This window comes from Salvelinus alpinus, chromosome 10, assembly GCF_045679555.1.
Source record: "Salvelinus alpinus chromosome 10, SLU_Salpinus.1, whole genome shotgun sequence".
NCBI classification, from domain to species: Eukaryota; Metazoa; Chordata; class Actinopteri; order Salmoniformes; family Salmonidae; genus Salvelinus; species Salvelinus alpinus.
Genome location: NC_092095.1, coordinates 19150382 through 19172942, shown reverse-complemented (window position 1 = coordinate 19172942; position 22561 = coordinate 19150382). Strand labels below are relative to the sequence as shown.

At 44.4% G+C, this 22561-nt stretch overlaps 1 protein-coding gene across 3 annotated transcripts in view; it reads left to right on the top strand.

The window, feature by feature from the left end:
- Positions 1 to 8982: 8982 nt before the first annotated feature.
- The window catches only part of LOC139531648 (vascular endothelial growth factor receptor 1-like), a 63542-nt gene continuing 49963 nt past the window's right edge, over positions 8983 to 22561 (top strand). For 2 of the 3 annotated variants that reach the window (XM_071328298.1, XM_071328300.1), the window contains exons 1-4: positions 8983 to 9217; positions 16047 to 16152; positions 16832 to 17043; positions 21308 to 21432. In XM_071328298.1, the coding sequence (XP_071184399.1) occupies positions 9160 to 9217; positions 16047 to 16152; positions 16832 to 17043; positions 21308 to 21432 (501 nt within the window). In that variant the 5' untranslated portion in view covers positions 8983 to 9159. Of the gene's footprint in view, positions 9218 to 16046; positions 16153 to 16831; positions 17044 to 21307; positions 21433 to 22561 lie in introns of those variants that run through there. The other variant, XM_071328299.1, reaches the window with a different exon arrangement.

Here is a 22561-nt window from a genome sequence, read left to right as displayed (position 1 = left end):
TTAGAGAGAATGATTTATTTCAGCTTTTATTTCTTTCATCACATTCCCAGTGGGTCAGAAGTTTACATACACTCAATTAGTATTTGGTAGCATTGCCTTTAAATTGTTCAACTTGGGTCAAACGTTTCAGGTAGCCTTCCGCAAGCTTCCCACAATAAGTTGGGTGAATTTTGTCCCATTCCTCCTGACAGAGCGGGTGTAACTGAGTTAGGTTTGTAGGCCTCCTTGCTCGCACATGCTTTTTCAGTTCTGCCCACACATGTTCTATAGGATTGAGGTCAGGGCTTTGTGATGGCCACTCCAATACCTTGACGTTGTTGTCCTTAAGCCATTGTGCCACTACTTTGGAAGTATGCTTGGGGTCATTGTCCATTTGGAAGACCCATTTGTGACCAAGCTTTAACTTCCTGACTGATGTCTTGAGACGTTGCTTCAATATATCCACACAATTTCCTGCTTCATGATGCCATCTATTTTGTGAAGTGCACCAGTCCCTCCTACAGCAAAGCACCCCCACAACATGATGCTGCCACCCCGGTTGGGATGGTGTTCTTCAGCTTTCAAGCGTTCCCCTTTTTCCTCCAAACATAACGATGGTCATTATGGCCAAACAGTTCTATTTTTGCAACAAAGCATCCTTCACTCATGCTGCCAAACATACCCTCGTAAAACTGACTATCCTACCAATCCTTGACTTCGGCAATGTCATTTACAAAATAGCCTCCAACACTCTACTCAGCAAATTGGATGCAGTCTATCACAGTGCCATCCGTTTTGTCACCAAAGCCCCATATACTACCCACCACTGCGATCTGTATGCTCTCGTTGGCTGGCCCTCGCTTCATATTCGTCGCCAAACCCACTGGCTCCAGGTCATCTACAAGTCTTTGCTAGGTAAAGCCACACCTCATCTCTGCTCACTGGTCACCATAGTAGCACCCACCCGTAGCACACGCTCCAGCAGGTATATTTCACTGGTCACCCCCAAAGCCAATTTCTCCTTTAGCCGCCTTTCCTTACAGTTCTGCTGCCAGTGACTAAAACGAGTTCCAAAAAAATAAATAAATCACTGAAGCTGGAGACTCATATCTCCCTCACCAACTTTAAGCATAAGCTGTCAGAGCAGCTCACAGATCATTGCACCTGTACATAGCCCATCTGTAAATAGCCCATCCAACTACCTCATCCCCATATTGTTATACATTTTTTTGCTCCTTTGCACCCCAGTATCTCTACTTGCACATTCATCTTCTGCACATTTATCACTCCAGTGTTTAATGGCAATTACTTCGCCACCACTGCCTATTTATTGCCTTACCTCATTTGCACACACTGTATATTGATTTTTTCTATTGTGTTATTGACTGTATGTTTATTTATTCCATGTGTAACTCTGTGTCGCACTGCTTAGCTTTATCTTGGCCAGGTCGCAGTTGTAAATGAGAACTTGTTCTCAACTGGCCTACCTGGTTAAATAAAAATATATAAAAACATGTGTTCAGCACTTTAGAAATGTACAGCAACAGAATGCAGAACATGGGTTTCTTACAGTATTTTTCCTGTACGCCAAGTCAGAACCGTAGGATAAAAGGGGGTATATAAGCAGACAATGAAACCTCTTACAGTAATAGATGACATTTCTCAAAAACAGGTTATGGGCTACATGTGCAGCACCACCACCATGTCAGAACAGTAACGTTAGGAGAAATTAAGAGGTAAAAATACCCTGAATATTTTGGTCTGAGTCACATGGTCTACTAACAGCTTACTACACAACATACTTAGTATTACTTTTAGCTGCAGCATACATATCTCCCTGCCATATTACATTACTTATGCAGCAGCATACCAGACATTGTTGGACTCACCTTGGCTTGTGATGTGCTCACTTAAATATGAAGGTGGCGCAGCGGTCCTTTGTGGGCAAATTTTATCATCAGACTCTAGCAAAATCTGTCATTCTCTGGATTTATGGTGGGAACTCCGTAAAAAAAAAAACACAGCCACTCCACTGAATAGCAGGCTACTGGTTGCTTTGCAATGCTTGCAGTTAGGCACTGATTCCTTCCAAACCACTCATTGTTGAATTTGCGATTTCCAACTTGTGTAATCTTTGTCTGATGGCCGATGAGCACCGATACGTTTTATAATTTCTCTTCATTATTTAAAAAGGATTTGCCAGTAGATTGTCGACTTGATTCACGATGATGACTGCTAATTAAGACTTTGAAAGTAAGATGTTGACAAGATTATTGGAATCTGTGTGGGTAGCTGGACAGGTAGGCTGACTGACAATTATCATGACACAAGGTGAGACCCAGATGCAGACACAGGAAGCAGATGGTTGGAGTCTTACCATATTTATTAATCCAATAGGTTAAGGCAAGAGAATGGTCGTGGACAGGCAAAAGGGTCATAACCAGTTCAGAGTCCAAAAGGTACTGAAGGGCAGGCAGGATGATCAGGCAGGCAGGAAAGAAGTCCAGAGTCAGGCAGAGGTCAAAACCGGGAAGATTATCAAAAACAGAATAGCGAAAGGAGTACGGGAAAAACACGCTGGTTGACTTGACTAACATACAAGACGAACTGGCACAGAGAGACAGGAAACACAGGGATAAATACACCGGGGAAAATAAGCGACACCTGGAGGGGGTGGAGACAATCCCAAGGACAGGTGAAACAGATCAGGGCGTGACAACAGTAGTGAAGGTAAACAGGTGGTCACGGGTCAGGTGACAGAGGAATGGAGGAGGCTGAGGCAGGAATTCCTTTAACCACAAGGTGGAATATTTACTGGGTAGTTTGTCTGTGCTGCATAACAAAGGAAACAGAATAACATGTATCCAATCAAATTCCTAATCACAAAAGTCAAATCATAACAATCATTCTCATTATTAACATAATGAGATAATTCAGTTCAATAGGAACTTAATATGAAGCATGATTTATTCATTTAGGGTCATAACCATCATAATCATGAGAATGATAAGGCAAATAAATCGATCAGTTATTCAATCTACAATATCAATCAGTTTGATATCAGGATTGATCAATTAAGCAAATAATTACGTTTCATATTTCATCCTTCCAGGTTTGTCTTCATATGTACAAGTTCTTTCCTTACATTTGAACTATACATCAATGACGCAATTGGCCTGTGATGATATGTAGGGCCGTGATCATTGTACATTGACATAACACAATAGGTTTGAAGCAAGCGCTCCCGATCGCAACAGATAGTTCAGATGAAAGACAACAGATTCGGTGGATGTACGTTGATACGTGGATCCACAGAATGTCTAGACAAGACGGAGTTGGGGAAGAGAAAGCAGCGAGGTTGGGTGGTGGCCATTTCCTCCTTTATTCTTTTCCCCTAACCCTACCACCCCTCCCCTAATTGGAGTAAACTAATGGACAACACTTAGGCTTTTACTTCCAGCTTATACATACTATATACATTTTACGGACACAATCTATTTTACAATAGTTATCTTTTGTTTGTTTTTAATCCCATCCTTCAGCTACCCTCAACCACTCCTTTGTCAAAATGTGTTTAATCGTTTAGTCATGATGGTACAACTCAATGCTGCCCCTCTGTCGAAGAGACCAGCTCCCCACAGTGGTCGTTGTATGACATTACACCTTAATCACCTCTTCCATTTCAAAGATTTTTATACCACATTTTAAGATGTTCATCTCAAAAACAATCCAGTTATTAATTTGTATTTAGATTATTGAAGGAGTTAAATCTATATGAAACAGAATGCTTCTATGCTATGTTCCATTTGTGTGTAATATTTGTGCCTGTAGGTTTTGTTTTCTTGCCTTGTGTTATGTCTTCTAACCTATTTTTGCTTATTTGTTTTTGTATAGTAGATGTCTTTGTATAGTATATGTGGAAAATAGTTAAAATAAAGAAAAACCCTTGAATGAGTAGATGTTCTAAAACTTTTGACCAGTAGTGTATACTATACATAGTACATGTCTTTGTATAGTATATGTCTTTGTATAGTATATGTATTTGTATAGTATACACTACCGGTCAAAAGTTTTAGAACATCTACTCATTCAAGGTTTTTTTTTTTTTTTTTTACAATTTTCTACATTGTAGAATAATAGTGAAGACATCAAAGCTATGAAATAACACATGGAATCATGTAGTAACCAAAAAAGTGTTAAACAAATCTAAATATACACTGCTCAAAAAAATTAAGGGAACACTTAAACAACACAATGTAACTCCAAGTCAATCACACTTCTGTGAAATCAAACTGTCCACTTAGGAAGCAACACTGATTGACAATAAATGTCACATGCTGTTGTGCAAATGGAATAGACAAAAGATGGAAATTATAGGCAATTAGCAAGACACCCCCAATAAAGGAGTGGTTCTGCAGGTGGTGACCACAGACCACTTCTCAGTTCCTATGCTTCCTGGCTGATGTTTTGGTCACTTTTGAATGCTGGCGGTGCTTTCACTCTAGTGGTAGCATGAGACGGAGTCTACAACCCACACAAGTGGCTCAGGTAGTGCAGCTCATCCAGGATGGCACATCAATGCGAGCTGTGGCAAGAAGGTTTGCTGTGTCTGTCAGCGTAGTGTCCAGAGCATGGAGGCGCTACCTGGAGACAGGCCAGTACATCAGGAGACGTGGAGGAGGCCGTAGGAGGGCAACAACCCAGCAGCAGGACCGCTACCTCCGCCTTTGTGATTGACTTGGATTGTGATTGACTTGGAGTTACATTGTGTTGTTTAAGTGTTCCCTTTATTTTTTTTAGCAGTGTATTTTATATTTGAGATTCTTCAAATAGCCACCCTTTGCCTTGATGACAGCTTTTCCCACTCTTGGCATTTTCTCAACCAGCTTCACCTGGAATGATTTTCCAACAGTCCTGGCGTAGTTCCCACATATGCTGAGCACTTGTTGGTTGCTTTTCGGTCCGACACATCCCAAACCATCTCAATTTGGTTGAGGTTGAAGGATTGTGGAGGCCAGGTCATCTGATGCAACACTCCATCACTCTCCTTGTTGGTAAAATAGCCCTTACACAGCCTGGAGGTGTGTTGGGTCATTGTTCTGTTGAAAAACAAATGAAAGTCCCACTAAGCCCAAACCAGTTGGGATGGTGTATCGCTGCAGAATGCTGTGGTAGCCATGCTGGTTAAGTGTGCCTTGAATTCTAAATAAATCACAGACAGTGTCACCAGCAAAGCACCATCACACCATAACACCTCCTCCTCCATGCTTTACGGTGGGAAAAAACACATGCGGAGATCATCCGTTCACCTACACTGTGTCTCACAAAGACACCGCGGTTGGAACCAAAAAAATGTAATTTGAACTCCAGACCAGAGGACAGATTTCCACTGGTCTAATGTCCATTGCTCGCATTTCTTGGCGCAAACAAGCCTCTTCTTCTTATTGGTGTCCTTTAGTAGTGGTTTCTTTGCAGCAATTCGACCATGAAGGCCTGATTCACGCAGTCTCCTCTGAACAGTTGATGTTGAGATGTCTGTTACTTGAACTTTGTGAAGCATTTATTTGGCCTGCAATTTCTGAGGCTGGTAACTCTAATGAACTTATCCTCTGCAGCAGAGGTAACTCTGGGTCTTCCTTTCCTGTGGCGGTCCTCATGAGAGCCAGTTTCATCATAGCGCTTGATGGTTTTTGCGACTGCACTTGAAGAAATGTTCAAAGTTCTTGAAATGTTCCGTATCGAGTGACATTCGTGTCTTAAAGTAATGATGGAGTGTCGTTTCTCTTTGTTTATTTGAGTGGTTCTTGCCATAATATGGACTTGGTCTTTTACCAAATAGGGCTATCGTCTGTATATCCCCTACCTTGTCACAACACAACTGATTGGCTCAAACACATTAAGAAGGAAAGAAATTCCACAAATTAACTTTTAATAAGGCACACATGTTAATTTAAATGTATTCCAGGTGACTACCTCATGAAGCTGGTTGAGAGAATGCCAAGAGTGTGCAAAGCTGTCATCAAGGCAAAGGGTGGCTATTTGAAGAATCTCAAATATAAAATACTTTTAGATTTGTTGAACACTTTTTTGGTTACTACATGATTCCATATGTGTTATTATATAGTTTTGATGTCTTCACTATTATTCTACAATGTAGAAAATAATAAAAAAAAAATAGAGAAAAACCCTTGAATGAGTAGGTGTGTCCAAACTTTTGACCGGTAGTGTATGTATTTGTATAGTACATGTCTTTGTATAGTACATGTCTTTCTATAGTACGTGTCTCTGTATAGTACATGTCTCTGTATAGTACATGTCTTTGTATAGTACATGTCTTTGTATAGTACATGTCTCTGTATAGTACATGTCTTTGTATAGTATGTCTTTGTATAGTACATGTTTTTGTATAGTACATGTCTCTGTATAGTATGTCTTTGAATAGTATTTCTTTGTATATTTCTTTGTATAGTACATGTCTCTGTATAGTACATGTCTTTGTATACTACATGTCTCTGTATAGTACATGTATTTGTATAGTACATGTCTCTGTATAGTACATGTCTTTGTATAGTACATGTCTCTGTATAGTACATGTCTTTGTATAGTATGTATTTGTATGGTACATGTCTCTGTATAGTACATGTCTTTGTATAGTACATGTCTTTGTATAGTACATGTCTCTGTATAGTACATGTCTTTGTATAGTACATGTCTTTGTATAGTATGTCTTTGTATAGTACATGTCTTTGTATAGTACATGTCTCTGTATAGTACATGTCTTTGTATAGTATGTCTTTGTATGGTACATGTCTCTGTATAGTACATGTCTTTGTATAGTACATGTCTTTGTATAGTACATGTCTCTGTATAGTACATGTCTTTGTATAGTACATGTCTTTGTATAGTATGTCTTTGTATAGTACATGTCTCTGTATAGTACATGTCTTTGTATGGTATACTTACACAATTATTTTACTGTAGTACACGTGTCAAACTCATTCCATGGAGGGTCGTTTGTCAGCAGGTTTTCGCTCCACCCTTGTACTTGATGAATTAAGGTCACTAATTAGTAAGGAACTCCCCAGATCTGATTGTCTTGGTCGTAACTGAAAGGAAAAAACTAAAACCCGCAGACACTCTGCCCTCCGTGGAAGTTTGACACCCCTGATGTACTATGTTGTGAAGCTCAAATCATCATATGTCATTCAATGAGTCTCTCTCTAGGTGGCACTATTGTCTATATATTGTCTATATATTGTCTATATATTGTCTATATATTGTCTATACACATGGGCCAGTTTTTCAGAAGTTATTTATCTGGATTTTGCCTATCGGACTGGATTAAATAGAAAGGGAGTCCCCCATTCAAGCCAATGATTTGTCCTTTCCAATCATTATATTTCCATCCATTTAATCCAATCGGTTAAATCAAGAGAGAGAACTTTTGGGTCCTTAAAATTAGACATTATAGATATCCTATTTATAAAGGTCAAATGGAGGGTGAATGTACTGTACTTCACTAATACTTGTATTGTAATGGACTGCAGTCACTACATTCCTTTGTTTACAGTAGTGGAGGCTGCTGAGGGAATGACGACTCTTAATAATGGCTGCAACGGAGTCAATGGAATGGCATCAAACACATGGAAACCATGGAAACCATATGTTTGATGTATTTGATACCATTCCACTAATTCCGCTCCAGCCATTACCAAGATCACGTCCTCCCCAATTAAAGTGACACCAACCTCCTGTGGTCTACAATCATCGTTACAATGCAGTTTGCATACCACACAGTGTCAGAGTTATACTAATATGCAATACTGATATGACTCATAGCTTAGAGCACTCACCACCCCAGTGTCATGCTGTTTCCATCAATAAGTGAATGAAATGTACGTGCCTGACTCTAGGTAAGGTAGTCCTAATGGGCATACACCCAGTGGTGTAAAGTACTTTAGTAAAAATACTTTAAAGTAATACTTAAGTCAGTTTTGGGGGTTTCTGTACTTTACTATTAATATTTTTGACAACTTTTAATTTTACTTCACTACATTCCTAAAGAAAATAATGTACTTCTTACTTCATACATTTTCCCTGACACTCAAAAGTACATTTTGAATGCTTAGCAGGAAAGGAAAATGGTACAATTCACACACTTGTCAAGAGATTGTCCCTGGTCATCCCTATTGCCTCTGATCTGGTGGACTCACTAAAAAAACATGTTTCGTTTGTAAATGATGTCTGAGTGTTGGAGTGTGCCACTGGCTATCCATACATAAATAAAAAATTAAATGGTTCCATCTGGTTTGCTTAATAAGAGGAATTTGAAATTATTTATACTTTTGATACTTAAGTATAATTTAGCATTTACATATACATTTTGATACTTCAGTACATTTAAAACCAAATGTTTTTAGACTTTTACTCAAGTAGTATTTTACTGGGTGACTTTCACTATTACTTCAGTCATTTTCTGTTAAGGTGTCTTTACTTTTACGCAAGTATAACATTTGGGTACTTTCTCCACCACTGCATACACCCACCAATGTCATAGGTAAGGAACCCAGGTGGTGGAGATAGGAAGGCTCTGGTGATGTTTGTTATAAAGGCTATTACTGGTCCGATCAAAGCTGGTAATTGTCTCAAGCAAGTCTCACTGTTTGCATATTACCCCATTGTCTACTTGCCACCTTTCCAGGACCCACCGAAGGCACTGAGATTTACGCACGTAATTGCTTGGGTATGCTTTTGCTTACTCAATGTTTTGGGGTAAATCGTGTGATGGTCTGGTGTTTGTGGGTCAAACAGGGTCTCCGTATAAGTACATTGTCTTCATTGTTTTAATTAGTCCAGAGTGACTGTGAGAATGGGTACGGGCGTGGGACTCTGATTTCACGCGCCATGGGTGTGTCGATGGACGTCACTGGAAGGCCAGTTATCCGGTCGCTATGGGAACTGTATAAAACCGGTCCCCAAGAGCACAATGGGAAAACGTTTTACTGGAGTTGATGTGTGGTGTCCTGTAGCGTGTTCTCCCACGGCTCTGCTCTGCTCTCCTCCTCAGGAAACCTGTCCTACTCGTCAGAATTCGATTCTCTGGCGAACAAGGACTAAACTCTCTGTTACACTTTTCTTCTCACATACCCCTTCTTCAGTGCGACGGGGAAGACGGACAACATGATTGGCTATATCTTCGTGGTTCTATGTGGATTGGCTGGCAGTGCGCTCGCAAAGGGTGAGTAGAGAGTTCACTGATTGATGCAACTAGCCCCTTCATGGATGCCTGTAGAGCGCACCCTCACCCATTCTGTCGCTTATGGACAAATCACATAAAGTATTCCTTAATTATATGATTGAATGTGTTTTTTAAAAGTACAATTATGAATAGTTATTCGTCAATTTGTTCAGGACACATTAGGCATCATGCGTAATTATTGCCTGAATGCTTGACGCACGAGGATGTTGATGCGCGTACATTGCCACCTTGCCATCTTTTAGTAGTAGTCCTATTGTGCAAGGCCATGTAAAATGGATTCCCACATAATCAGGAGGAACGTGCGTGCTGCCACGGTAAAAAGATAGTATTGGCGTCAGGGGAACATTCTTCGAACGCTTGGCACTTGGCAGACAGATTAGCCAACATCCCGCGCTTTGAACATATGGGGCCACAGGACCAGGCTCTTTGACGCTTTCCCGTCTACTGTCTTGTTTATCGGCCCATTGAGAAACCAGTGTGGTTGTGTGGCAGGGGTGGTTGATGAAGTGCGGTTCTTTTACAGCTAAGTGTTGTTAGTAGATAAGCCCTGTCCTGTGGGATAGTTGTTTGGATAACGGGGACCTCTGTGGCCAGGCTTGGTATCCGCTTCTCTGTGCGCGCTTTGGCCCCGGTTGAATCGGCACACATAGGGCGTTACTTCCTGACGCTGATGAGTTTGTGAAAGGGAAGTTCTAATATAAATGAGTGAGGGGTCATGACCAGCACTAGGAAACTTTCTAGAGCGCAGGAAATGGCGCTAATCAGCGTTTATGACTTAAACAGACGCACGGGGAGGAAACCGGGGTGAACTGGCTCCTGTGTGCGTAAAGTATTAGGGTAGCGCAGGACCTATGGTTATTGGTCAACAACTTTTCACTAAATGGAACGAGTGTTTTTGTCATGTCAAACCTGATATAATGTCACAATTGTCCTCTACATACAGTCTTTTATTTGCAAAATTAGTTGTATTAGTTTTAATGCAAGCTTTTTTAATGGGTTAGATAATACATCTGGAGTAATTAATTACTTAATTCATTTAATTAATTGTTAAGCATTGTCAGCAAAATCAATGAACATTTTATTCATTTGGTCGTTTACTATCATTGCACTTTTGCTGTAGACCAATGAAACAAGTTGAGGAACAATCCTTACTTTTTTCATATTCAATAGCCCTACATTTATTACACAGAAAAATATGACCCTGTATTGGTTTAGGCAAAACATACACAAAACTGCAATTCAATCAAAAATATTTCACATTTATACCAGTGGAGAAAACACCAGTGTCATTTGCCAAACTGTCTCTATGTCTTACTACTGTGTTATGATGTGCGTGTCTGATAAGGATCTGAAAAGAATGCATTGTACCATGGAAACAGGATATAGAAGGCCAAACATTATTATGTCCCTCCAATGAAATGCAAATGTCGCCATGATTTGTAAAATAATTTTGTGTTTTACATGAATAGAATAGCATGCACAACACTGGAGGGAAAACTTGAGGGGAAATTATTACAACATTCTCCTTTTGTAATCTTAGGCTACATCCAGCTCTGTAACTTACACCTGTCCTGCAGCCACATTATGGGGTTCTAAACAGACATGTCCTTGAACTCCAACTGATCCTCCACTTGTATGAAATGGCACTAGGGTTTGTTGAATGAAAGCTCCAGCTGTATTGAGTAACATGGGAAGGCGAGTTCTGGCCACTTTACAGCCTGTTGAAATGCCCCTTGGGCCCGTGCTGAGAGAGACTTGACTTCCCTTCCTCCTTTAAACTATTTACACCGACATATAGACTCTGCTGCAGGACTCTCCCTGTGTGTGTGTGTGTGTGTGTGTGTGTGTGTGTGTGTGTGTGTGTGTGTGTGTGTGTGTGTGTGTGTGTGTGTGTGTGTGTGTGTGTGTGTGTGTGTGTGTGTGTGTGTGTGTGTGTGTGACTCAGAGGGGAAACAGAGGAAACTACCAGAGTAAGTAAAACTAGAGCTGCTGAAGGGGACGTCCACTGGTAACCATGAATATTAGTAATGGGGGGGGGGGGGGTTCACAGATGGGATAAAATGATAGGTCAGTATTCAGTATAGTGATGTGTATGATCAGGAAGATAGTACAGAGAGGATACCATACTGGCACACTGAAGTGAAGTTTCATTTTGGTAAAGTGAGAATGCTTGACATGCTGGTTATGATGTGGAGGACCTAAAAAAAGGCTTTACCAAAAGCAGGAGAACCTAGGATGTCACACGCAGTCTTGCTGTACTATGACGAGTTCTGATTACAAACCACGCTAGATCAGTGTGAACTAGATTTGTGTTTGTTCCAATAGGATGCAGTGTGAACAGTGGAGGCTCCTCAGAGGAGGAAGGGGAAGAACATCCTCCTCAGTAACTTAAAAAAATGTAATTTTTAGATAAAACTATACTAAATGTAATCACGTCACCAAATAATTGATTAAAACACACTATTTTGCAAAGAAGGTCTATAGTAGACTCAACAGCACTCTGTAGGGTAGCACAATGGTGTAGCCAGAGGACAGCTAGCTTCCTTCCTCCTCTGGGTACATTGACTTCAATACAAAACTTAGGAGGCTCATGGTTCTCACCCCCTTCCATAGACTTACACAGTAATTATGACAACTTCTGGAGGACGTCCTCCAACGTATCAGAGCTCTTGCAGCATGAACTGACATGTTGTCCACCCAATCAAAGGATCAGATAATTAATCTAGTACTGAAAGCATAAGCTGCAGCTAGCACTGTAGTGCATAAAATGTAGTGAGTAGCTGACTCAAAGAGAGAGAAAGAAAATAGCTGAACAGTTTTGAACAAATAAATGTCTTCCTAAATGAAGGAGAAGCAGTACTTACTTAGATAGCAAATGCAGCTAGCTAGTTTAGCCTACTGATACACCCTGCTCAAACAGAGGGATGTTATGTTAGCTAGCGGGCTATGACTATCCAACACAACACTGGAACTCTTCAAAGTCAAGGTAAGCTTTTGGTTTTACAAATTTATTGCCACCGGGCCCTACGATGTAACTGCTTACTGACTGTACACTGTAATGTTACTGCATGATTAGCGGGTTTACTAACATATTAGTTCTATTAGCTATGCTGACTATGATGTTACTTTAGCTAATATGGTGACAACCATGTAGGCTGTGTGTAGAGGTTTGACTTGGAATGTTTTTTTCGCCTGGTCACATACAGCTGATGTGTTGTGCATTGAAGTCCACAAGCGAAGGGAAGAGGTGAAAGGAGAGCGCATAACGTAGATGCGAGAAGGAACACAACGTGGCTGCTATGAAACTGGGAACTGTGTTTACGCGTGATCCAGTTGTGTATTCATTTTGCCGATTCTAGTGAAAAACTTTTCTTAAACAGATCCAAACTGGGATAGTCATACCTGAATTTCTACAATAGAAACTCTCGTTTGTAACTGTTGGACTAATGATTACACCCTAGATCAGCTAGATTCAGGCATGAGTGTGCAAGGCATTATTGAATGTCACTGTCTGTCCACGTGCACCTACGTTGTAAACCTTCATTAATAGGCTAGGTTGTATCAACCTCATGATGGGTATAGGGAAATTAGAGTATCATGTAGTAGCCTAAACCGATCGATGTTACATTGAACTGGGTGAACGGAATATGAATGACAGTTATCCAACATGCTGTAATAGAAATAAGGCCATGCTCATAAAACATTTTTTGTCCTCCCTCATCTGAAATGGCACTGACTGCCACTGAGTGTGAACTAGATTTGTGTTTGGTCCAATAGGATGCAGTGTGAACTAGATTTGTGTTTGTTCCAATAGGATGCAGTGTGAACTAAGTTTGTGTTTGTTCCAATAGGATGCAATGTGAACTAAGTTTGTGTTTGTTCCAGTAGGATGCAATGTGAACTAGGTTTGTGTTTGGTCCAATAGGATGCAATGTGAACTAGGTTTGTGTTTGGTCCAATAGGATGCAGTGTGAACTAGGTTTGTGTTTGTTCCAGTAGGATGCAATGTGAACTAGGTTTGTGTTTGGTCCAATAGGATGCAATGTGAACTAGGTTTGTGTTTGTTCCAATAGGATGCAATGTGAACTAGATTTGTGTTTGTTCCAATAGGATGCAATGTGAACTAAGTTTGTGTTTGTTCCAGTAGGATGCAATGTGAACTAGGTTTGTGTTTGTTCCAATAGGATGCAATGTGAACTAGGTTTGTGTTTGTTCCAATAGGATGCAGTGTGAACTAGGTTTGTGTTTGTTCCAATAGGATGCAATGTGAACTAGGTTTGTGTTTGTTCCAATAGGATGCAATGTGAACTAGATTTGTGTTTGGTCCAATAGGATGCAGTGTGAACTAGGTTTGTGTTTGTTCCAATAGGATGCAATGTGAACTAGGTTTGTGTTTGGTCCAATAGGATGCAATGTGAACTAGGTTTGTGTTTGGTCCAATAGGATGCAGTGTGAACTAGATTTGTGTTTGGTCCAATAGGATGCAATGTGAACTAGGTTTGTGTTTGGTCCAATAGGATGCAGTGTGAACTAGGTTTGTGTTTGTTCCAATAGGATGCAATGTGAACTAGGTTTGTGTTTGTTCCAATAGGATGCAATGTGAACTAGGTTTGTGTTTGTTCCAATAGGATGCAATGTGAACTAGGTTTGTGTTTGGTCCAATAGGATGCAGTGTGAACTAGATTTGTGTTTGGTCCAATAGGATGCAGTGTGAACTAGGTTTGTGTTTGTTCCAATAGGATGCAATGTGAACTAGGTTTGTGTTTGTTCCAATAGGATGCAATGTGAACTAAGTTTGTGTTTGTTCCAGTAGGATGCAATGTGAACTAGGTTTGTGTTTGTTCCAATAGGATGCAATGTGAACTAGATTTGTGTTTGTTCCAATAGGATGCAATGTGAACTAGGTTTGTGTTTGTTCCAATAGGATGCAGTGTGAACTAGGTTTGTGTTTGTTCCAATAGGATGCAGTGTGAACTAGGTTTGTGTTTGGTCCAATAGGATGCAGTGTGAACTAGATTTGTGTTTGGTCCAATATGATGCAGTGTGAACTAGGTTTGTGTTTGTTCCAATAGGATGCAATGTGAACTAGATTTGTGTTTGGTCCAATAGGATGCAGTGTGAACTAGGTTTGTGTTTGTTCCAATAGGATGCAGTGTGAACTAGTTTTTTGGGGCTGATTCAAGGACGTGTCTGTGTGAATGAAGTTTCCCTTTGGGCTGAGAGGAAGGAAGGGTGGATGGACAGCACCCTTAATCTCTCATTAATTAACCTCGGCTACCATGAAGTGGAGTGTTGATTTTATTTGATAAACAACAGTGACACTGCTTAGTGCTCACGCATTTCCACTGTGGTCCTCAAGTGGTCTTACTGCCATGGGAACGAGGAGGTGACGAGGGTCAGTGGTATTGCTGCATGGGAGTGTCTGTGATGACACTGTCAGTTGATCTGTCAACACCCGGTGTTGTGGTCAATTACTGCATTGTTCTACAGTGTTTATTGGAGTAGGTTTTGACGTCAGCATAGCTCTGGTCCAGGGCTTTAGTTCACATTCATTCCCTAACGCCCTGGACCAGAGCTGTGGGCAGCAATGTAACAGTGATCAGGGGTGTTGGTCAATGGTGCTACTGGTGGTGGTTTTGTTGTGCCCATTATGTTGTATTCAGTTGGGTGCTGTCATCAGCACTGTGGTGGTCAGTCGTGTTGGAATGCAGCACACTCCTCTTATAAGAATCTCATCCTCAGTTGTTTTTTCAAGGAGTTTTGACCGTTGTGCACAGTTGATTCAGATATCAGTCATTGTCATCTCCTCCCACAATAACATCAGTTACTGGTTGTTGAGCAACATATGGGCAGTGGTGTAAAGTACTTAAGTAAAAATACTTTTAAGTACTACTTAAGTATTTTGGGGGGGTATCTGTACTTTACTTTACTATTTATATTTTTGACTACTTTTACTTTTAATTCACTACATTCCTAAAGAAAATAATCTACTTTTTTACCCCATACATTTTCCCTGACACCCAAAAGTACTCGTTACATTTTGAATACTTAACAGGACAGGAAAATGGTCTAATTCACACACTTATCGGGAGAACATCCCTGGTCATCCCTACTGCCTCTGATCTGGAGGGCTCACTAAACACAAATGCTTCATTTGTAAATTATGTCTGCGTGTTGGAGTGTGACCCTGGCTCTCCGTAAATAAAAAAAATACAAAAGGAAATTCTGCCATCTGTATTTGCTTATTAAAAGGAATGTGAAGTGATTTATACTTTTACTTTTGATACTTAAGTATATTTTTGCAATTACATTGACTTTTGATACGTAAGTATATTTAAAACCAAATACTTTTAGACTGTTACTCAAGTAGTATTTTTCTGGTTGACTTTCACTTTTACTTGAGTCATTTTCTATTAAGGAATCTTTTACTTATGTATGACAATTGGGTACTTTTTCCACCACTGCATATGGGGACCAGCCTTGTAAGGGAGAGCTAGGCTTCAGCCTAAGTTCTTTCTTCTGTTCTCTCCCCCTGTATGGGGGCCAGCCTGGCCTGCAGCCTATAAGACATCTCTCTTCTCTCTCCCTGTATGGGGGCCAGCCTGGCCTGCAGCCTATAAGACATCTCTCTTCTCTCTCCCTGTATGGGGGCCAGCCTGGCCTGCAGCCTATAAGACATCTCTCTTCTCTCTCCCTGTATGGGGGCCAGCCTGGCCTGCAGCCTATAAGACATCTCTCTTCTCTCTCCCTGTATGGGGGCCAGCCTGGCCTGCAGCCTATAAGACATCTCTCTTCTCTCTCCCTGTAGGTAAGGTGGAGAGTGTGCCTAAGGGGAAGTTCAGTGTTCCTATTCTGGATGTGAAGAGTCGACAGCTGGTCCTGGAGGCCAACCAGACTCTGACAATCCACTGCAGGTGAGTCTCTCTGGAGTCAAAGGTTACAGGTCAGATGTGATGGGGGAGGGGGTAGCACAGGAGGTTGCTGAGGATGGCTCAGCAGGAGGACGGCTCATAATAATGTCCGTAACGGAGAGAATGGAGTGGCATCAAACACATTGTTTCCATGTATTTGATACCATTCCACAGATTCCGCTCCAGTTATTACCACGAGTCCATCCTCCCCAATTAAGGTGCCACTGATTCTGTCCAGATTAGTTTTTATATCAGGGGCGTCAATCTAATTTTGCCCCATGGGCCGCATTCTGTCTTCACCGAGGAACCGCACTCAAAATTGGTTATATTTCTTTGCAAAAGATTGTGCTCCCTGACTGTCTAGCATTCGTTGAGATGACTGTTAGTGAGCTGGACAGAGTGTAAATTAAGCTCCTTTATCATTTCTACACAGTTTCAATGTCGTTTCAGTCATTTCAATGTCGATTGAGATAAAACAATTAGATTTCAATTTTATTTTTATTTTATTTACTTAAATCACCTCGCAGGCCGGTTTGAATGGGCTCACGGGCCGGATCAAGCCCACGGACTGTATCTTTAACACCCCTGTTTTATATGGACCATTTTATGGTCAGCTTTTCAGAAGTTGAGGTGCGATGAGAGAGATGGAATGTTTTATGCCATTTTACTTTTGACCAATCAGGGGTCGGTGGGAGCTGTCGTGGGCATTCCCTGGAGGTGTGGCCAGAGATCAGGAGAGAGTGCGATTGGAAGATTCTCGCTGTGGTAGGCAGAGCCAGCATTACTGCAGCCAACTGACGCTTAGCTCGGCCCAGGCCCAGCACACAGGATCGTTCCGGTGTCGGTACAGCCATCGGAAGCTCAGGCAGAGAGCTGTCTATGTCTATGTCACAGGTAAGACGCGTCAGGTTGCATCTAACAACTACCAACTCACTCCAGGAGTCGCTCATTGAAGTGTTTTTTACTCCCCCCTCTCTCTCTAATGGAGTGGTCAGTCAGTCCCCCCCCCTCTTTCTCTAATGGAGTGGTCAGTCGGTCTCCCCCCTCCCTCCCCCCTCTCTCTCTAATGGAGTGGTCAGTCAGTCTCCCCCCTCCTCTCTCTCTAATGGAGTGGTCAGTCAGTCCCCCCCCCTCTTTCTCTAATGGAGTGGTCAGTCAGTCTCCCCCCTCCTCTCTCTCTAATGGAGTGGTCAGTCAGTCTCCCCCTCCTCTCTCTCTAATGGAGTGGTCAGTCAGTCCCCCCCCCTCTTTCTCTAATGGAGTGGTCAGTCAGTCAGTCCCCCCCCCTCTTTCTCTAATGGAGTGGTCAGTCAGTCCCCCCCCCCCCTCTTTCTCTAATGGAGTGGTCAGTCAGTCTCCCCTCTCTCTCTAATGGAGTGGTCAGTCAGTCTCCCCCCTCCTCTCTCTCTAATGGAGTGGTCAGTCAGTCTCCCCCCTCTTTCTCTAATGGAGTGGTCAGTCAGTCTCCCCCCTCCTCTCTCTCTAATGGAGTGGTCAGTCAGTCTCCCCCCTCCTCTCTCTCTAATGGAGTGGTCAGTCAGTCCCCCCCCTCTTTCTCTAATGGAGTGGTCAGTCAGTCTCCCCCCTCCTCTCTCTCTAATGGAGTGGTCAGTCAGTCTCCCCCCTCCTCTCTCTCTAATGGAGTGGTCAGTCAGTCTCCCCCCTCTTTCTCTAATGGAGTGGTCAGTCAGTCTCCCCCCTCCTCTCTCTCTAATGGAGTGGTCAGTCAGTCTCCCCCCTCCTCTCTCTAATGGAGTGGTCAGTCAGTCCCCCCCCCTTTCTCTAATGGAGTGGTCAGTCAGTCTCCCCCCTCCTCTTTCTCTAATGGAGTGGTCAGTCAGTCTCCCCCCTCCTCTCTCTCTAATGGAGTGGTCAGTCAGTCTCCCCCCTCCTCTCTCTCTAATGGAGTGGTCAGTCAGTCTCCCCCCCCTCTCTCTCTAATATGGAGTGGTCAGTCAGTCAGTCTCCCCCTCCTCTCTCTCTAATGGAGTGGTCAGTCAGTCTCCCCCCTCCTCTCTCTCTAATGGAGTGGGTAGTCAGTCTCCCCCCTCCTCTCTCTCTAATGGAGTGGTCAGTCAGTCTCTCCCTCCTCTCTCTAATGGAGTGGTCAGTCAGTCTCCCCCTCTTTCTCTAATGGAGTGGTCAGTCAGTCTCCCCCTCCTCTCTCTCTAATTGAGTGGTCAGTCAGTCTCTCCCTCCTCTCTCTCTAATGGAGTGGTCAGTCAGTCTCCCCCCTCTTTCTCTAATGGAATGGTCAGACAGTCTCCCCCCTCCTCTCTCTCTAATGGAGTCGTCAGTCAGTCTCCCCCCTCTTTCTCTAATGGAGTGGTCAGTCAGTCTCCCCCCTCCTCTCTCTCTAATGGAGTGGTCAGTCAGTCTCCCCCCTCCTCTCTCTCTAATGGAGTGGTCAGTCAGTCTCCCCCCTCCTCTCTCTCTAATGGAGTGGTCAGTCAGTCTCCCCCTCTCTCTAATGGAGTGGTCAGTCAGTCTCTCCCCCCCCTCTTTCTCTAATGGAGTGGTCAGTCAGTCCCCCCCCCCTCTTTCTCTAATGGAGTGGTCAGTCAGTCTCCCCCCCTCTCTCTCTGTAATGGAGTGGTCAGTCAGTCCCCCCCCTCTCTCTGTAATGGAGTGGTCAGTCAGTCTCTCCCCCCTCTCTCTGTAATGGAGTGGTCAGTCAGTCTCTCCCCCCTCTCTCTGTAATGGAGTGGTCAGTCAGTCTCTCCCCCCCCCCCCCCTCTCTCTGTAATGGAGTGGTCAGTCAGTCGCCCCCCCCTCTCTCTGTAATGGAGTGGTCAGTCAGTCTCTCCCCCCCCCCCCCCCTCTCTCTGTAATGGAGTGGTCAGTCAGTCCCCCCCCCCTCTCTCTGTAATGGAGTGGTCAGTCAGTCTCCCCCCCCCCCCCTCTCTCTGTAATGGAGTGGTCAGTCAGTCTCTCCCCCCCCCCCTCTCTCTGTAATGGAGTGGTCAGTCAGTCTCTTTCTCGCGCTGTCTCGTTGTTTATAGGTTCAGGTTAAACAGGATGTAGTGGGTGCTAAATACAGACCAATGTCAGAGAGACAATTATATCTAAACACTGTTTGTCCCAACAACACATCCTTCGTAATGACTCTGCAACAGTTTCTCCCCCCTAGCCAGTCTCTTTTCTTAGCCTCCCTCTCCCTCTACCAGGTCTATATATAAAACCTTTTTACTTTCATTTACGTGCTACCTAGGGGCCAGGAATAGCCCAGCTGCTGAAAGGATTAGGTTTGGGCAGAGTTTCCCAGGGCACCAGGCTTATCTGTTCCCTTCAGCCCTGCTCACAGCATCCTGTGCTGGGGGACGGGAGAAGAGCCGCAGGGGGCTGGTAGAGGTGGAAGGGAGGCTGGAGGTCTATGGCAGGGGAGGTGGGGGGGGGGGGGGGGGGTCTGTATAAGGTGGCGGGACTAGAAGGTGGGAGGGTAAGGGAAGTGAAAGAGGATGAAGGCCAGGCAGGATTCAGGACCATCCAGGGGCAAAGGAGGCACAGTGAGAGCCCTGTCTGCCCCTCTCTGCCCTTCCCTGTCCTGAGTTGTGCCACTGGGGCAGCTGGCTGAGCATGGAGCTGGGCCAGGGGCCAAAGGAGTGAGAGGAGCCCAGGTCACAGGGTAGGGCTACTGTTTGGCCAACAGGACCCCTGGGGCCCATCAATCGCTCCAGCCACCACTCCCATTAGGCGTCCAACACCATCGCCCTCTCTGCTCCTGCCCCACTCTTCTCTCACCCTCCTGCCCCATTCTGCTCTCAACCTCCTGCCCCACTCTTCTCTCACCCTCCTGCCCCTCCTGCCCCTCCTGCCCCTCCTGCCCCACTCTGCTCTCACCCTCCTGCCCCTCCTGCCCCATTCTGCTCTCACCCTCCTGCCCCACTCTGCTCTCACCCTCCTGCCCCTCCTGCCCCACTCTGCTCACCCTCCGGCCCCTCCTGCCCCACTCTGCTCTCACCCTCCTGCCCCTCCTGCCCCACTCTGCTCACCCTCCGGCCCCTCCTGCCCCACTCTGCTCACCCTCCGGCCCCTCCTGCCCCACTCTGCTCACCCTCCGGCCCCTCCTGCCCCACTCTGCTCACCCTCCGGCCCCTCCTGCCCCACTCTGCTCACCCTCCGGCCCCTCTTACCCCACTCTGCTCACCCTCCGGCCCCTCCTGCCCCACTCTGCTCACCCTCCGGCCCCTCCTGCCCCACTCTGCTCTCACCCTCCTGCCCCTCCTGCCCCACTCTGCTCACCCTCCGGCCCCTCCTGCCCCACTCTGCTCACCCTCCGGCCCCTCCTGCCCCACTCTGCTCACCCTCCGGCCCCTCCTGCCCCACTCTGCTCACCCTCCGGCCCCTCCTGCCCCACTCTGCTCACCCTCCGGCCCCTCCTGCCCCACTCTGCTCTCACCCTCCTGCCCCTCCTGCCCCACTCTGCTCACCCTCCGGCCCCTCCTGCCCCACTCTGCTCTCACCCTCCTGCCCCTCCTGCCCCACTCTGCTCACCCTCCGGCCCCTCCTGCCCCACTCTGCTCACCCTCCGGCCCCTCTTACCCCACTCTGCTCACCCTCCGGCCCCTCTTACCCCACTCTGCTCACCCTCCGGCCCCTCTTACCCCCTCACCAGCTCCTTTATATGAAATCAAAGCAGCAGGAGGAAGCCCTGCGGTCCAGGCCACTAGTCCTTGGGGTACTTTTGTTAAAATGTTCAGAGATTATGCTTTCCTTGAATAGCACAGTACAGTAGCTGACAAACAATGAGGTGAGCTCCACCCGCCCACATCTTTCAATGGCACAGGGATATTAGAGCACAGGGAAAGAATCACAATGTATCTGGAAGAAACACAGGCATTTTGATTACCTCTAAACAATCTGTGTGTGTTTATTGTTGACTCCAGATCTCTGTTTTCTGAATGGTATTTAGTATGGGTGAGTGTTTGTGTGTGTGTTTGTGTGCTTATTGTTGATTGTTTTCTGCTGAATAGCCATCTATACAATATGTGATTATGAGGGTACGCTTGCATGCGTACGTGCATGCGTACATGAGTATGCACACATGATGGTGTGTGTGTGTTTCTGTGACATATGTCTGTGTGTGTCTGTGACATGTGTGTCTGTGTGTGTCCATGCTCGTGTGTTCCTATCCCTAACCTCGGTGTTGTGGTTTCAGACAGACAGCGGCCATTTGTGGAGGAGCAGAATAACAGTCCAGACGTTGTGTATATGAAGGAGAGCCAGCCTCTGGTCTTCCCCTGTAGGGTCACCAACCCTGACGCCACTGTCTCATTGGTCAAGGTGAGTTCCCTTCCCCCTAGTGCCCAATCAGATTCTCTGACACACAGAACAGATTCTCTGAAAACACAGAACAGGTCTCTATTGAAGTGCCTGAGAACACAGAACAGGTCTCTATTGAAGTGACTGAAAACACAGAACAGGTCTCTATTGAAGTGCCTGAGAACACAGAACAGGTCTCTATTGAAGTGACTGAAAACACAGAACAGGTCTCTATTGAAGTGCCTGAGAACACAGAACAGGTCTCTATTGAAGTGACTGAAAACACAGAACAGGTCTCTATTGAAGTGACTGAGAACACAGAACAGGTCTCTATTGAAGTGCCTGAGAACACAGAACAGGTCTCTATTGAAGTGCCTGAGAACACAGAACAGGTCTCTATTGAAGTGCCTGAGAACACAGAACAGGTCTCTATTGAAGTGCCTGAGAACACAGAACAGGTCTCTATTGAAGTGCCTGAGAACACAGAACAGGTCTCTATTGAAGTGCCTGAGAACACAGAACAGGTCTCTATTGAAGTGCCTGAGAACACAGAACAGGTCTCTATTGAAGTGCCTGAGAACACAGAACAAGTCTCTATTGAAGTGCCTGAGAACACAGAACAGGTCTCTATTGAAGTGCCTGAGAACACAGAACAAGTCTCTATTGAAGTGCCTGAGAACACAGAACAGGTCTCTATTGAAGTGACTGAGAACACAGAACAGGTCTCTATTGAAGTGACTAAAAACACAGAACAGGCCTCTATTGAAGTGACTGAGAACACAGAACAGGTCTCTATTGAAGTGCCTGAGAACACAGAACAGGTCTCTATTGAAGTGGGCTTTTATTACTCTGATCTTTAAGTCTGAGTTACATTGTACTGTGTCTGTGAATGTACCAGGCAGACACACGCACGCACAGACACGGACGGATACACACACACACACACACACACACACACACACACACACACACACACACACACACACACACACACACACACACACACACACACACACACACACACACACACACACACACACACCAGGCCCGGCAGCAGACATGGCAGCAGACCCGCTTGCACATTCACAATTCGTTTTAATAGGTGTAATAGTAAAGACCATAGGCAGCTGGTGAGTTTCAAGTTTGGGGA